The sequence below is a fragment of the Poecilia formosa genome, unplaced genomic scaffold (genome assembly GCF_000485575.1).
Source record: "Poecilia formosa unplaced genomic scaffold, Poecilia_formosa-5.1.2 Scaffold820, whole genome shotgun sequence".
Lineage (NCBI taxonomy): Eukaryota > Metazoa > Chordata > Actinopteri > Cyprinodontiformes > Poeciliidae > Poecilia > Poecilia formosa.
The window spans coordinates 2,118-15,275 of NW_006800759.1; the positions used below are offsets into that span (position 1 = coordinate 2,118).

The following is a 13,158-nucleotide window of genomic DNA, read 5'->3' on the forward strand; positions in this document are numbered from 1 at the left end:
AAGGACTTTTCTGAGCTTGAAAATTAAAACATTTGCAAGAAAAATACTAAACTTTTTAGATCTTAGAAATTTTCAAGAAAAAAAACTTGCACAGTTGAATTAAATGTAATTTCTAAACATTTAGTTTGTTTTTCTGCTTGGATAGAAACAGGAAAAATAAATATTTTTGTAATTTTTGACATGCTTTTAAAGAATTTGTTTTCTTTTGATCTTAACCAATTTATTTCAAATTCCAAGTGAATTTTCTGCTCTTCTTAAACCTTAAAGGAAGGAAATGATCCAAACAGATAAAAATGGAGAAAAAGAAACCAGTCTGATATCTGTTGACAAAATACAAATCCAAAATGTAATAATACTGGTATGTTTATGATTTCAGGACTCGCACGACACTTGTTCATTTGTTAGAAGTGTTCATGCAAAATGAAAATTATTTACCTTAAATTAACTTTATTACAACATTTTTGCAACCTTAACAAGTGTACTTTGGAGTAAAGAATTAAATATACATTAAATGTTAAAAATAAAACTATTTAAGTAGACCATCTTCAAATTCCCAACTGTGGAATTTCACTGTAAATTACAAGATTATGTGTATAAACAACATTTTTATTGTTGGGATAAATGACTTGAATCATCATCCAGGGTTTGTTAAAATACACAAAACAATCCAAACAGAGAAAACAACCAGCAGGACTCTGTCAACAATTCATCAATAAAATCTAATCAGGAGTTAAAACACTTGAGCAGACGACATGTTTGCTTCTTTTTACAAGAACTACGTCGTCATTTCAGGAGAGATTTGATCTCTGCCTGCATGCAAACAGCTTCGATCCAGAGTTGTGTGTAAGGTTCTGTTCAGCAGCACCAGCAGGTCCGAAGCCTCTGGGACTCCTCTGGGCAGAAACAGCTCCAGAGAATCCTCAGAACCGTGAGGGAGAATCGGGTCGGACGAGGACGGGTCCTGAAAAAATAATTTAAATAAATTAATGTCACATTAAGGGAAACCGTGGAAGATTTTCAGGCCAGTTTAGTGGAAATATCTTCTCACCTTTGAAATAAAAACTAAATTAAAGGCTTGAACTCACCACTACAGAGCATCAGGGCCAGACGGAGGTTTATTTATTTTTAATTATAATAAAACCAGGATATGATGACGATAAGGTCATATCATGAAATAATTATTAGAATAAAGTTGCTAAATGAGAACAAAGCTTCAAATCTGATATTTTCTGTGATTTTTTTATATATATTCATTTTAAAGTCGAGCTCCTGATAATAATTTGCTGATATTTAGACAGATTAAGCAGGTCCCATCTCCAAAACTGATAGTGAAAGTAAAACTTATGACTTTTTCCCCATAAAATTACTTCATTGTCCTAATATTACAACTTTATTCCTGAAATATTAACTTATTCTCATATAATTACTGTTACTTGATTTTTCCAAATATGGGTTTATTTTTGTTTTTGGGACCTTATTCTGGTAATACGACTTTATTTTTATATTACAATTTTACTTGTTCATTTTTATGAATTTCTCCTCATTATGACTTTTTTCCCCCCATACATTTCTGTCATAATGACTTTATTCTCATATTGCCACTTTATTCTGGTGATATCAGTCTCTAATACTCCATCTATTTTACGTTCACCATCGTAATTCCATCTGGTATTTTTTGCAGTGTAAAAATCTTTGTGTCATTATGTTTATGATTTAAATCGTTAATTTAAATCAGATTATTCTGTGGCGTTTCATAATCTAACCGTTGGTGTTCAGCCTCACACAGGAATGGACACATGTAGTTCATGATCACCAATAATCACTGATTATTGGTTGGTGATCGCCGATACCAACCTGTGAGTAAAAACGCAGAGAGACGAGTTTGGGGAAACCAAGCGGAGGAAGATGATGGGCTCCTGTGATGAAGAGGAGGAGGTCTTCAAAGGAGAAACACGCTTCACCGTCTGATTCAACAGGAGGAGGAAATGCGTTGATCGGTTCATCAGCTCAGCCGGTGTGTGTGTGTGTGTGTGTGCTTACCGCTGACCATACTCAGGACGGTTTCCCACTGAGCCGCTGTGGTTTCCTCAGCTCCCCTCAGCTCAGAGTCCGGATCGCTGAAGCAAAACGTGAAGAGGCGTCTGAACTCCTCCAGGCTCGGCGCCCGCCGCTCCGTACTGGTCATACTGGTCATCACTGGCAGAAACGCTTCCCAGTGCGAGTTCACCAGATCCCACAGCCGCCCACAGCTGTTCAAGCCCTCCAGGAACTGGGAGATCATACTGGCCACCCTGGAGTTCAGGAGGCAGTCAGACTGGAGCCGCGTTTGGCTCAAAATTTCTGAGTTTTTGGTCACAAATTTTTAATTTTTGGCGCTCAGAAAATTCTGTTTTTCTAGAAAATTTCTGAGATTAATGTCACAGATTTCCAACTTTTTAATCTCAAATTTCAACATCTTTTCTAAAAAAAAAAATGATGTTGAAATTTCTCGAATTTTAAAATTTGTGAGATTTTTCTCAAAATTTTAAACTTTTCAAACTTAAATTTCAATGTTTCAAGAAAATTTATGAGATTAAATTAAATTTCTCAGGTTTTTTTATGTGCAAAGTTTGGATCTTAGAAATCTTGTTTTTTGTAGAAAATTTTGGCATACTGGCCCAAATTTCAGTCAAAACACTAGAAATTTTCAAGAAAAAAAAATTCTGAGTTATAAAAAGTAAAATAAAAAAACAAATAAAGCCAAGAAAAAAACTCAAATTTAGAGAAAATCTTTCTAGAATTAATTAGAATTTTTTCCAGAAATTTCCAATTTATTTCTAGAAAAAATGTTTGGTGCAAATTTACTCCTTTTTTCTTGTTACATTTACAATGCCCCAATAAGTCATCATACAATTTGTAAAATTGTGGGGTTTTTGTTTTGCATCAGCAGAATATTTACAAATATTTGCACAGATTTGTAATGAAAACTCAGCTTTTGGCAGCAGCAGCTGACAGAGCTGATGTTCAGACGAAAGGCTCAGACCTGTGGTAGACGTGGTGTTTCACCAACCGGCCGTAAACGGCGGGAATCTCTTTGGAACAGGCCGGATGGATCCCACAGCCGGACAGCCAGTCGCACAGGCTGGGAGAGAGATGCTTCACGTCGCTGCAGCTCTGCAGCTAGGAGAGAAAAACACACTCAGGGTTTCATGTAGGCTGATAAACTGTCTGATGAGACACACAGGCTGCATGACGTCCACACAGGGAAAAACAACCAGGTTACAGTCACTCTGCAGTGCGACTCCTCTACCAACTAGGACTCCTCAGCTGTCATGTGTGGTGCAGGCTGAGCATTTTATTTATATTTTCATAAACACTGAAATAAGCCGTGGATGTTGATCAGGATGAGTTCGCTCCACCTCCTGCAGTCGGAGTCGAGCTTCAGCATCAACGACGTCGCTCCAGTTAAAATCCTCCAAAGATGCACTTTGGCAACACATCAGCTGCAGGAACAACCAGAGAAAAATATTTTATATGATACCTGCAATGATCTGCATAAGTTCTGAACGCAAATGTGGTTTTAACTTGTTTACTGAACGTAAAACATCCCATTATATATGATGACTGTTTTCCCAAAGCATTCTCAGCTAAATTAAGTTAATAATAATGTTACAATCACATTCATTAAAAAAAGGAATGAATATTTACCGGTATGCTTCGTTTTATTTTTTTAGATGTAGTTAAAGGTTTAAAATTTATAAACATTTAACCTGCAACGGAACGCCCGCGTGCCGTTCTTAAATACGTTTGGTTTAAAGATCAAACGTATTTAAGTCTGTTACCACTAAATAAAAACATTCAGCTCTTCTTGTTTTTGTGCGTAGCTTCAGCTGTCAGCAGGTTCATGTTTGTATCATGCAGAATAAAATGGTTCCTGCTGAGAGGCGAACCTGGTAGAGGGCGGGGTGCAGACAGCACGGCCCAGGTCCTCCATGAGCCAGCGACCAGCCAATCAGAACGCCCGCTTCGTAGTACAACCCGTCGTCCAGCGCTGTGAGGTCATAGGTGAAAAACAAACGCTCCGGACGACCCTCAAAAACACAACTCTGCTGCAGCTCCAGGAGGGTCAGCCTGAACGGGAGGAAATCATCTCAGGATGCAAAACACACCTTCATCGCTCAAAGATAGCAACCAATTAAAACGCAGTGGACCAGCGGCGCCCCCTGCTGGCTGGCGGTCAAACTACAACACCAAAAGAAGGCGTAAACCAAGCCAGTCTCAAACTGTGCTCCTCGCCAGCGCCCCCTAGTGGTCCGTAAGGTACTGCATGTAAACAACCGTTTATTTACTGTGAGCTGAGGTCAAAGTGCATACAGCTAGCTTACCAAAGGATTGTGTTTAAAAATTACAATGGTTTTAATCCTCTCAGTCAAAAGAAAAACTGAAGATATGGGAGGAAAGACAAAAACAACAGGATTATTTTTATGTGAAAAACCTTCTGAGCGACTCGATTCTTTTAACGGCTCCATGTGAACCGCAGGACTCAAATCTCCGTTGGTCAGAACCGACTTGGCTTCCGCATAATGCTCTGCTCACATGTCAGCTATTGCTTTTATTTACTTAAAATGACTCAAGTTAAATACGGAAATGGGTGGAAAATTTTATATTTAATGCTGGTTTTTGTTTCTGCCAAAGCAACTCAAGTCCATTTATCTTTTATTTTAAATTACAAATGGCTATAAAATGTTATTGATGCACAACACTTGGTAGTAAATATTTTTTTAAATTGTTTTTATGTGCGACATTATTGGAGAGCTTAGAATCCACTTTCAGAACTGAAAATAAGCCAAAATGTTAACCGATGGTCTTTATCCTGATAAAGTCTGAGAAACGCTACTGTAGGCAGATGTTAACAGACTGAAGTACATTTAGTTAATGACTAAACATAAACTGAATCAGTGCCTGAAACCGTAACATCAGGGGCGAATCCAAACCTGAAGAACTCCCTGAGAGCTTCATCCTGGCTGAGCGTTTCCTCGTCGCCACTGAAGGAAACTGCAGGTGTGGATCTGAAGCAGAATCCTGGGTTCCTGACCTGCTGCAGAGCAGCAGGAAGGACGTCTCCTCTGCTCACCTGCATTGCAGTTTCTGCGTCTGCGTTTGTGTTTTCCAGTCTGAATAACCTCAGAATGGTGTCCAGGTTGAGGGTGAGCTGCACAGGAAACAGGAAGTGAACAGGAAGACTTTCTTTGACCAATCAGATTTTACACCAGACTAACTGACCCTCTCAGGAGCCCGGCAGACACACGGCTGGTTCTGTCCCACTGGACCTCGACCCCCTCTGCTGACCTTTGACCCTGATTCCTTCCTGTGAACGTTCAGGTATTTAAAACAGCTGTTTGTGTTATTTTTAAGTTTCCACTCACAAAACAATGTTTTCTTACCGTTTTAAGACAGATGCTTTTTGTGCCTGTTGGTGTAACAAGTTGAGCGGTGCAGCGAGAAAAAAATAAAACATTTTGACAGAAATTTATTTCAATCCAATTCATTAATATTTCAGCAATTCACAAAAAGTATTGTCTGGAGGAAGCAAACAAAACAATCAATCCAGACAGATTAAACTTAATTTTTATCTTAATGAGTCAAATTCAGTTTGTTTGGGTTGGTATGAAAGACTTTATACTGCAAATACATTCAAAAAATAGAATATTATTGAAAAACCCTTTTATTTAAGGAACTTAATTACAAAGTGAAACTTTACATAGGTTAGCTACACACTGATGAATGTTTGAAAGCCTTTATTTCTGTTAATTAGAATAACTTTCCATTTAAAGCTGTTGAAAACAATTTGAATTAAAACATTACATATGACCAATACAATTTTTAAAAACATAAATAGGGGCGAAATAAAAAGCATGTTTAAAACCTACCTAGTTTTTGGTTTTTATTTTCTTTACAAAATGTACTTTTAATCTGACAAACGAGACTCACTGGGCGTATAATTCTAATTTTCTGTATGACTAAAAAAACCCAGTCACTGAGTTAACGAAACAATAAAACCCTGACATTAAGTTTTATTCAAAAACCTTTTAAACTAATCTGAATAATGAACTTACTTTTTTGATAACTGGGATTAATTAGACTGAACTGAAATGGTTTGTGCTTCAAGACAACATCCGTTATAAATTTGTGCTACATAAATAAAATTAATTGTTGCAAAATTATCTTTAATATTTAACTGGATGGCATATAAATGCAGATCTAGTATCTACAGTGCATCTCAATAAATTAGATTATTGAAAAGTTCATTTATTTCAGTAACTCAATTCACCAAGTGAGACTTATTATAAAGAATTACAGACAAACTGATGTTTTCTGCCTGCAGCTTAATGAAAACACGGCATTTAGGATTAAACTATTCTGTCAAACTTATAAAAAAACATTTTGATATCAGAAAAGTGTTAAGTGAAATACCTTCTTTTAAAAGGCATTTTAATCCAGCATAGGAACATTTAATTCACTAGACATTCTTGTAAACAAGTATGAAGATAGAAATCTGCTGTTGACAGATTAATTTAAAAAATAAAACATGTTGTGTTGTACCTGTTCAAAGCTGTGGTGACTAAATATATACAAAGCACCGTGTTCACTGATCCGGAGCACCTGCTCTCCAGTCCAGCCCTCCGCAGGACAATCAGGGACAAACAGCACTTTGGAGCTCCGCACGCTCTGAAACAGACAGTTTAGGCTTCAAATGGAGACTCGGACGCATTTTGGAGCAGAACAACCACACCAACCTGCAGATACGTGAAGGAAAACTTTTGTCCCGGTTTCTTTACGAACTGCGTTTGGAAAAGCGACGCCAGGCGGCTCTGCATCTGATTGGCTGACCAGCTGGAGTCCACCGTGATGCGAGCCGCCAGAGCAAATTGTTGGGGAGTCGGTCGTTTACTAAAGTATAAAAACACAAACGTTTACCGAGTCGCAGATTGTGAAAATATATTATTTGTCTGTGTAGATAACTCTTAAAGCTGAAGGGTGTAACTTATAAAATAAGTTTAATCCATATTTATTAAGACAGTCGCCATGTTGTGACAGCTCCTCCACGAGCTGTAAAAATGAACCACTCCGGTCAAAAACAACCCTCAAAAGAGGATCTTAGAGCGATTAAACAACTTTATCACCATTAGCGATAAAAATGATAATGGTGGAAAAACAACTTACTATTACAGGAAAACAGGTTATCTGCCGTTTGGCTATGCTAACTACTTTTAGCATTAATGGCAGGCTTCTGTTCTTTTGTGTTTTATTGGCGGTTGGGAAACCAACTTAATTTGCATTTACCGCCACCTACCGGACGACAACGATAAACCAGATAATCCACAAGTTTTACTCAAAAACGTGCAGGACAGTAAAAATAGTTTCATTTCATTTAAATTCTGATTATCGTCAACAGAAAGAAACTTTCCACACACTAATAGCAGAAGTAGTCAGAGTAGTCGATGAACTTGTGAGACTTTAATAAAAACTGTAGGCTTTTGTTGTTTTGTTTTTGTTCAGTAGGTAGAGAATTTAGAAATTTTACTCAAGAGTAGAAATACTTCATAATAAAATCACTCAAATAAAAAGTACAGCATAGTAAAATACTTATAAAAGTACATTTCTTTCAAAAAAAGTTACTTGAATGTAATTCAGTAAATGTAACCATTTACTACCCAACTCTGGTCACAACATACTTTTAACAAGTATGTAAAAAACATTTTTTCTTATAAAAGTTTGACGCTGCAGCCTTAAGTTTTGATATTTAAATGAATTGGTGCTTCATGGTGTTGAGGCTCAGGCCTCACCTGTCCAGCTGCTCCAGGTAATGATCCTTTGGGAGGCAGATCACGTCTTTCACCACATGTCTGCTCTTCTCTGGATTCACTTTCTTCCATTTAAGGTGACGAGGTTTGTTAGGCAATGACTGCAACATAAAACGTGAAACCAAGCTGCAGCTCTGCAACAAACAGTACAAAATCTACCAGAAACATGACAGAAATATGCAACAAGAATATTACAGAAAATCTAAATATCTCATTGAGTTTGACCTTTTGATAGACAAACACTTGCAAATTACTGTCCATTAAAAATACTGCAGTAAGTTAGAGAATTTCATAAAATTTCTACTTTTTATATTTAATCTTTTCTTTCTTCTAAAAACTGGATGATAAAAGCCTCCAGCCTCGTGTTTTGATCTCAGACATTTTTTTGAAGGACAGTTTTGTTTATATTTACTTTACAATTAATTGTATTTATTGTTTCCGTTTTATTTATTACTGCTTAACATGACAAATACAGTGAAGGACCAAGTGAAATAATTTGGAAAATAATTAGATTAATAATAAGAGAAAGAGAGAAAAGCTGAGGCTGACCGGAGCGGCGGCGTCGGAGCCGCCGGGTTTCATCTCGACCAGCTCGATGTCAGAAAGCCTGATGGGTGGAAAAGCCTGGAGGGACAGAAACTGACTTTAACTCTACAAGCATCGTCTGAAAATAGGAACATTTTAACATTAAAGTATTTCTTTGTACTGGATTCGTCTCTTACCTCCATCTCGATGTCTGTGTCGTCTGTTATGTGTGAACCATAAAACGTCTCCTTGGCGACGGGAGGTTTCGTTTTTGGTTCTGCTGGTTGTTTGGTTTTGACCTCGACTAGCAGGTCTTCATCCTCCTCCTCCTCTGCCTCCAGGTCCGGGGCCAGAGGATGCTCCAGGTACTGGAGCCTCCGGGTCTAACAAAGGGAAACGGGTCTGGAGTTAATCAAGACGAGTAAATAAATGTTATGGAGGCCTGAAGTTTAGAAACGCTGGCAGGAATTTAACTTTTACTGGAACAGATTCATTCAGTTCTTCTGTGTTTCGTCCTTTTCTTGTTCCTCTGTTGACAGTAACTAAGAGAATTTTCTCCATTCTGGATGAACGCAGTCAAATGATCCAAAAAGAAAATGTGCTGGATGGCTGAGCGAACCGGCACCGTCCTGATTACATAAACACAGCAGAACCAAAACGGTTCCATGAACAAAGATCATTTAGCTCGTTTCTGATTTTAACAGGACAATTTGACTTTGATCAATGAAACTGTGACCTCAACAACTTTACAAAATGTATATTTACATCTCAGATCAAATTTATTTGCTTTACTTTGAACCTAAAGAGTCTCCAGACACAAAAACAAGTTGATTTAACATCATTAAGTCTAATTCAATATATTTACACAACATAAATGTGCTGAATAATAAAGACAGATTATATCATGGAAAATTTAAAATATGCAGTCAGAAGGATTATTATTACTATTATGCACCATTTACATTAATTTCTGTCATTTTTGCATTTCTGGGGCCTCAAGAGGTTAAGATTTTTGTCTCATTAGGAATCGAACTGATCCGCTAACAGCAGAGCTTCTCTGTTATTTACCATGTCAGCATGTTTTGTTAACCTTAAAACCATTTGGTTATAGGAGACGTTTACAAGAGCTGGTTAGTAACTAATTACATTTACTTGAGTAACATTTTTAGTTTTACTTTGAGTGATTTTATTATGAAGCATCTCTTCTCTTATTTGAGTGAAATTTCTGGATTTTCTACCAACTGAATGAAAAACAAACATGTTTTAATTCACCAGACTCAGACACACGCCTGCATTTCTGTTAAAGTTTCTGAAGTTTTTTTTAAAATAAACCGATTTGGAAAAATTTTCTTTTGCCTGATTTTGTAATTTTTTCATTGATATGAATTATTGTCATTTTAAATCTTAAAATACCAAAATTTCCACTTAACCTTATACTTTGGTTCATGTGATGATGTAATTTTTAAATATTAAATGGTTGATAATCTGATGAGTTACTCAGAACTTTTTACCAAATACTTTTTTACGATTTCTTGGATGGATACTCTTTACTTTTACTTGAGTAAAAATATATTGAAGTAGTGCTGCCCTTACTTAAAAATACCAAAAATGTTCTGAAGTAGTTTTTGTCTAAACTGTTTTAAAATGTCTCTTAAAGTTGTAAAGGCTGCAGACTCTTGATAAACAGACAGAATGATGATTTTTAAAAGCTTCAGTTCTTTAGTTTAGCCTTCAAAAGTATCAATGAAATAATTATTTACAAAACTTTGACATTATACTAAATATTAGTGGTACAACATCTTGATTGAATTTGTCGAAATGCTTTTAAAAGGAAGGAAATATCAGGATTGATTTTAACAACTGATTTGAGCAGAAAAATGTTTCTTCACAGAATGAGGAAACTTGCTTTCCGATTTGTGATGAGCGTAAAAGATTCTGAAACTTGAAAAACGAGCTTCACTCGCTGTGGTTTGTTACTAAATCGGTTAAAGTCAAATAATGTTGGGAAATTTTCATATTGATTTTTCATCAAGAACAGAAGAACCACATGATGATAGTTCGACTTTACATCAACTTGGAAATAATTTGAGGTGGGGGAGTAATGAAACTTTATGCTGAAGTTTGAGCAGCACGACTTCAATACGTTTTTACTCAAGTGAAAATAAAAGGATCCATCCAAGAAGTTACTGAAGTATTTGTTAAAAAGTCGACTCAAGTACTGAGTATCTGATCAAATTTAATATTATAAAATTACAGAGGGTCCAAAACATAAGGTTAAGTGGAAATTTTTATATTTTAAGAACCAAAATGACAATAATTCAAATAAATAAATAATCACAAAATCAAGTAAAAAATTTTAAATCAGTTTCTTTCAATAAAAAACTGATGAAACATCAGGTGAGTGTCTCAGTCTGATGGATTTCTGGTTAAAACATGTTTGATTTTCATTCAATCCAGACATTTTACTCAAGTAAGAGAAAAAATACTTTATAACAAAGTTACCCAAGTAAAGGTAAAAAGTACAGCGCAGTAAAAGTACTACTAAAAGTATATATTTTTAAAAAATTACTCAAAACCCAACTGTGTAAATATGAAGTTTCATCTTGAAGAGCGAACCTGTTCCTTCTCCTGTTTTTCCTGCGTCGTTATGATCACAGTTTCTTCTTTTGAAGAGAAAAGCCTCATCTCGATGTTTTCTGCGATTCCCAGCAACGCCGACTTTTTCTCACAAAGCTCCATCCTGTCCAGAGAAACAAACCCACGTTTCAGCCCAGCTGAAGTTTCCAGGTTCAGCAGAAGCAAAGACGTCCAAACATCTAACCAGCTGAGGCTCATCAGCTCCAGCTGAGGCCTATCAGGGGTCAAAGGTCACAGTCTACTCCCTCTTCTGAGTGACTGCCTGGTCTCTGGAAACGCAGCTCCTGATCCAGCCGTGTTTACGTGGCTGAAGAAGGTTTTTATTGATGCGATTCATCAATTTCTGCTTGCGGATCATTGAATGTGACCTTTGTGACAGAAAAATACACAAACATTTAGTCAAATAAAGAACATTCCTTGAATTTTGCCTGGATGTTGACTTTAGAAAGTGTTAAAGCTGTAATGTCAGGTCTGGGTGAAGTTTGCACACCGATGTGTTTTAAAATGATTTGTTTGCTTTAAGTCATGGGAACAGAAACAGACGACTTCAGTCTGCCACCAGCAACTAAAGCCGATAAATCAATACTCCTGATTAGATTGTAATAGTTTCACAAAAACAAGACGAGATAACCTGAAAATGAAACATTTAGTTTTATTTAGTAACCAGAGTAAAAATGAATCTTTTTAACTCAAAAACTCGAGATTAACCATTTCTGTTCATCTTGATCTCATCTTAGTGAAAATCCAAAATTAGTGTTAAGATTTTCTGAGAAAAAACGCAATTAAAATCATGTGAATAGGTTCGTTGATATAAGTAATGAAAACCCTCCTGTACCAATCTGAATTTATTCTGCTATAAGCCTCAGGTTTTACTTTCACTTTTAATTATTTCTTTTTGTACCGTGGTTTTGTTTCTGTCCATCTGTCCTGTATGTTTTCTACTGTTAGTTGTACTTTTGCTAAGTGTATCAGTTAGAGAGAAATATCTAAAATATATTACCTAGAACTAATGCTAAATGTGAAACGGTCGTCATTTCTTTTAAAAGTTTTTATGCGAAATAAGAATAAAAAGAAAAAACATAACTCTACCACTTCCTGTCATCTTCTTTGTGGTTTCTGCCAGTAGTAAGATCCAGTTGTTGATGTAAAGAAGTGTTTCCATGGCAATTTTGTAAAACACACCAACTTCGACATGATAAAGCTTTAAATTGAAAAACAAGTTTCCATTAAGCACATTTGTTTATGTACTATCAATTTGCATAATTCCATGATTAATGGAAATACAGCTACAGAAACTCTCCAAAAGGAGAATACGCCAAAAAATGGTTTGTACACAGAGAGATGCATACAAACATTTTACTGGAAAGTTGAATGGAAGAAAAACATTAAGAGTTGCAGAAAGTTTCATAACAAACCTTGTTAAAACACAAAAGTTTCTTATTAAAATGGAGAAAAAAATCCAGTCAGATTATAAATTATTAAAAAGGCGTAATGAGGTTTTCTATGACGACGTCTAAAAACACCAGGTGTTGCTGTTTTACCGCTGCAACTTTTCTTATTTAACAGACGAGATATTTTGGTTTTAATGAGACATAAATGTCATTATAACAAGTTTTAAAAATCTTGTTATAACGACAAAGAATTGGCATTAATATGGTTCCGTATAGATGTAATTACAGAGTTTACATTCAGTTGATGGACATTGCTTGCCTGATTAATGCTCATTATCAAACTGTAACCATCAGACGCTCATTCCCTTTCTACCAGGTCTCAGGATTTTTCCAGCTAAATGTACAAAAAAACAAAATAAAAACTGTTTAAATCCAAATTTCAGCTTAATCTGCAAACCCAGTGCCTCCGACCTGGATGCAGAAACAGTCTGGAGACAAAATTACAAAACATTATTATTGGGATTGTTTTACAGTAAAGTAGCCAAAAATAATTAAGTTTTAATAAAATATTCCAGGAAATCAAAGCAAAATGCTTTTTTCAGAATGTAGTTTGAATAAAAGATTTATTTTCAATAAATACCAAAGAAAAAAAAGCTAAAAAAAGAAACTTTGTTCAACAAGACATCTCTCCTTACAGGTGTTTCATCTCTCCTTACAGGTGTTTCATCTCTCCTTACAGGTGTTTCATTTCATCTTACAGG

The 13,158-nt window shown here is 35.9% G+C and overlaps 1 protein-coding gene across 4 annotated transcripts; it reads right to left on the reverse strand.

Annotated features, from left to right (window-relative positions):
• Positions 1 to 355: 355 nt before the first annotated feature.
• LOC103131718 (G2/M phase-specific E3 ubiquitin-protein ligase-like) lies at positions 356 to 11,317 on the reverse strand. 4 transcript variants are annotated; one of them, XM_016666858.1, is made up of 15 exons: positions 10,951 to 11,317; positions 8,567 to 8,752; positions 8,394 to 8,468; positions 7,827 to 7,945; positions 6,777 to 6,930; positions 6,583 to 6,708; positions 5,424 to 5,449; positions 5,263 to 5,347; positions 4,974 to 5,191; positions 3,930 to 4,110; positions 3,399 to 3,482; positions 3,023 to 3,159; positions 2,041 to 2,291; positions 1,855 to 1,964; positions 356 to 961 (listed from the first exon to the last, which is right to left on the reverse strand). In XM_016666858.1, the coding sequence occupies exons 1-15, from the start codon at positions 10,969 to 10,971 to the stop codon at positions 776 to 778; spliced, it is 1,959 nt and encodes a 652-aa protein (XP_016522344.1). In that variant the 5' UTR covers positions 10,972 to 11,317; the 3' UTR covers positions 356 to 775. The 4 variants fall into 4 exon arrangements, with proteins under 4 accessions (XP_016522344.1, XP_016522342.1, XP_007543477.1 ...); XM_016666856.1 differs by having other exon boundaries at positions 10,986 to 11,314; XM_007543415.2 differs by lacking the exon at positions 10,951 to 11,317 and adding an exon at positions 8,844 to 8,949.
• Between the last annotated feature and the right edge of the window lie 1,841 nt (positions 11,318 to 13,158).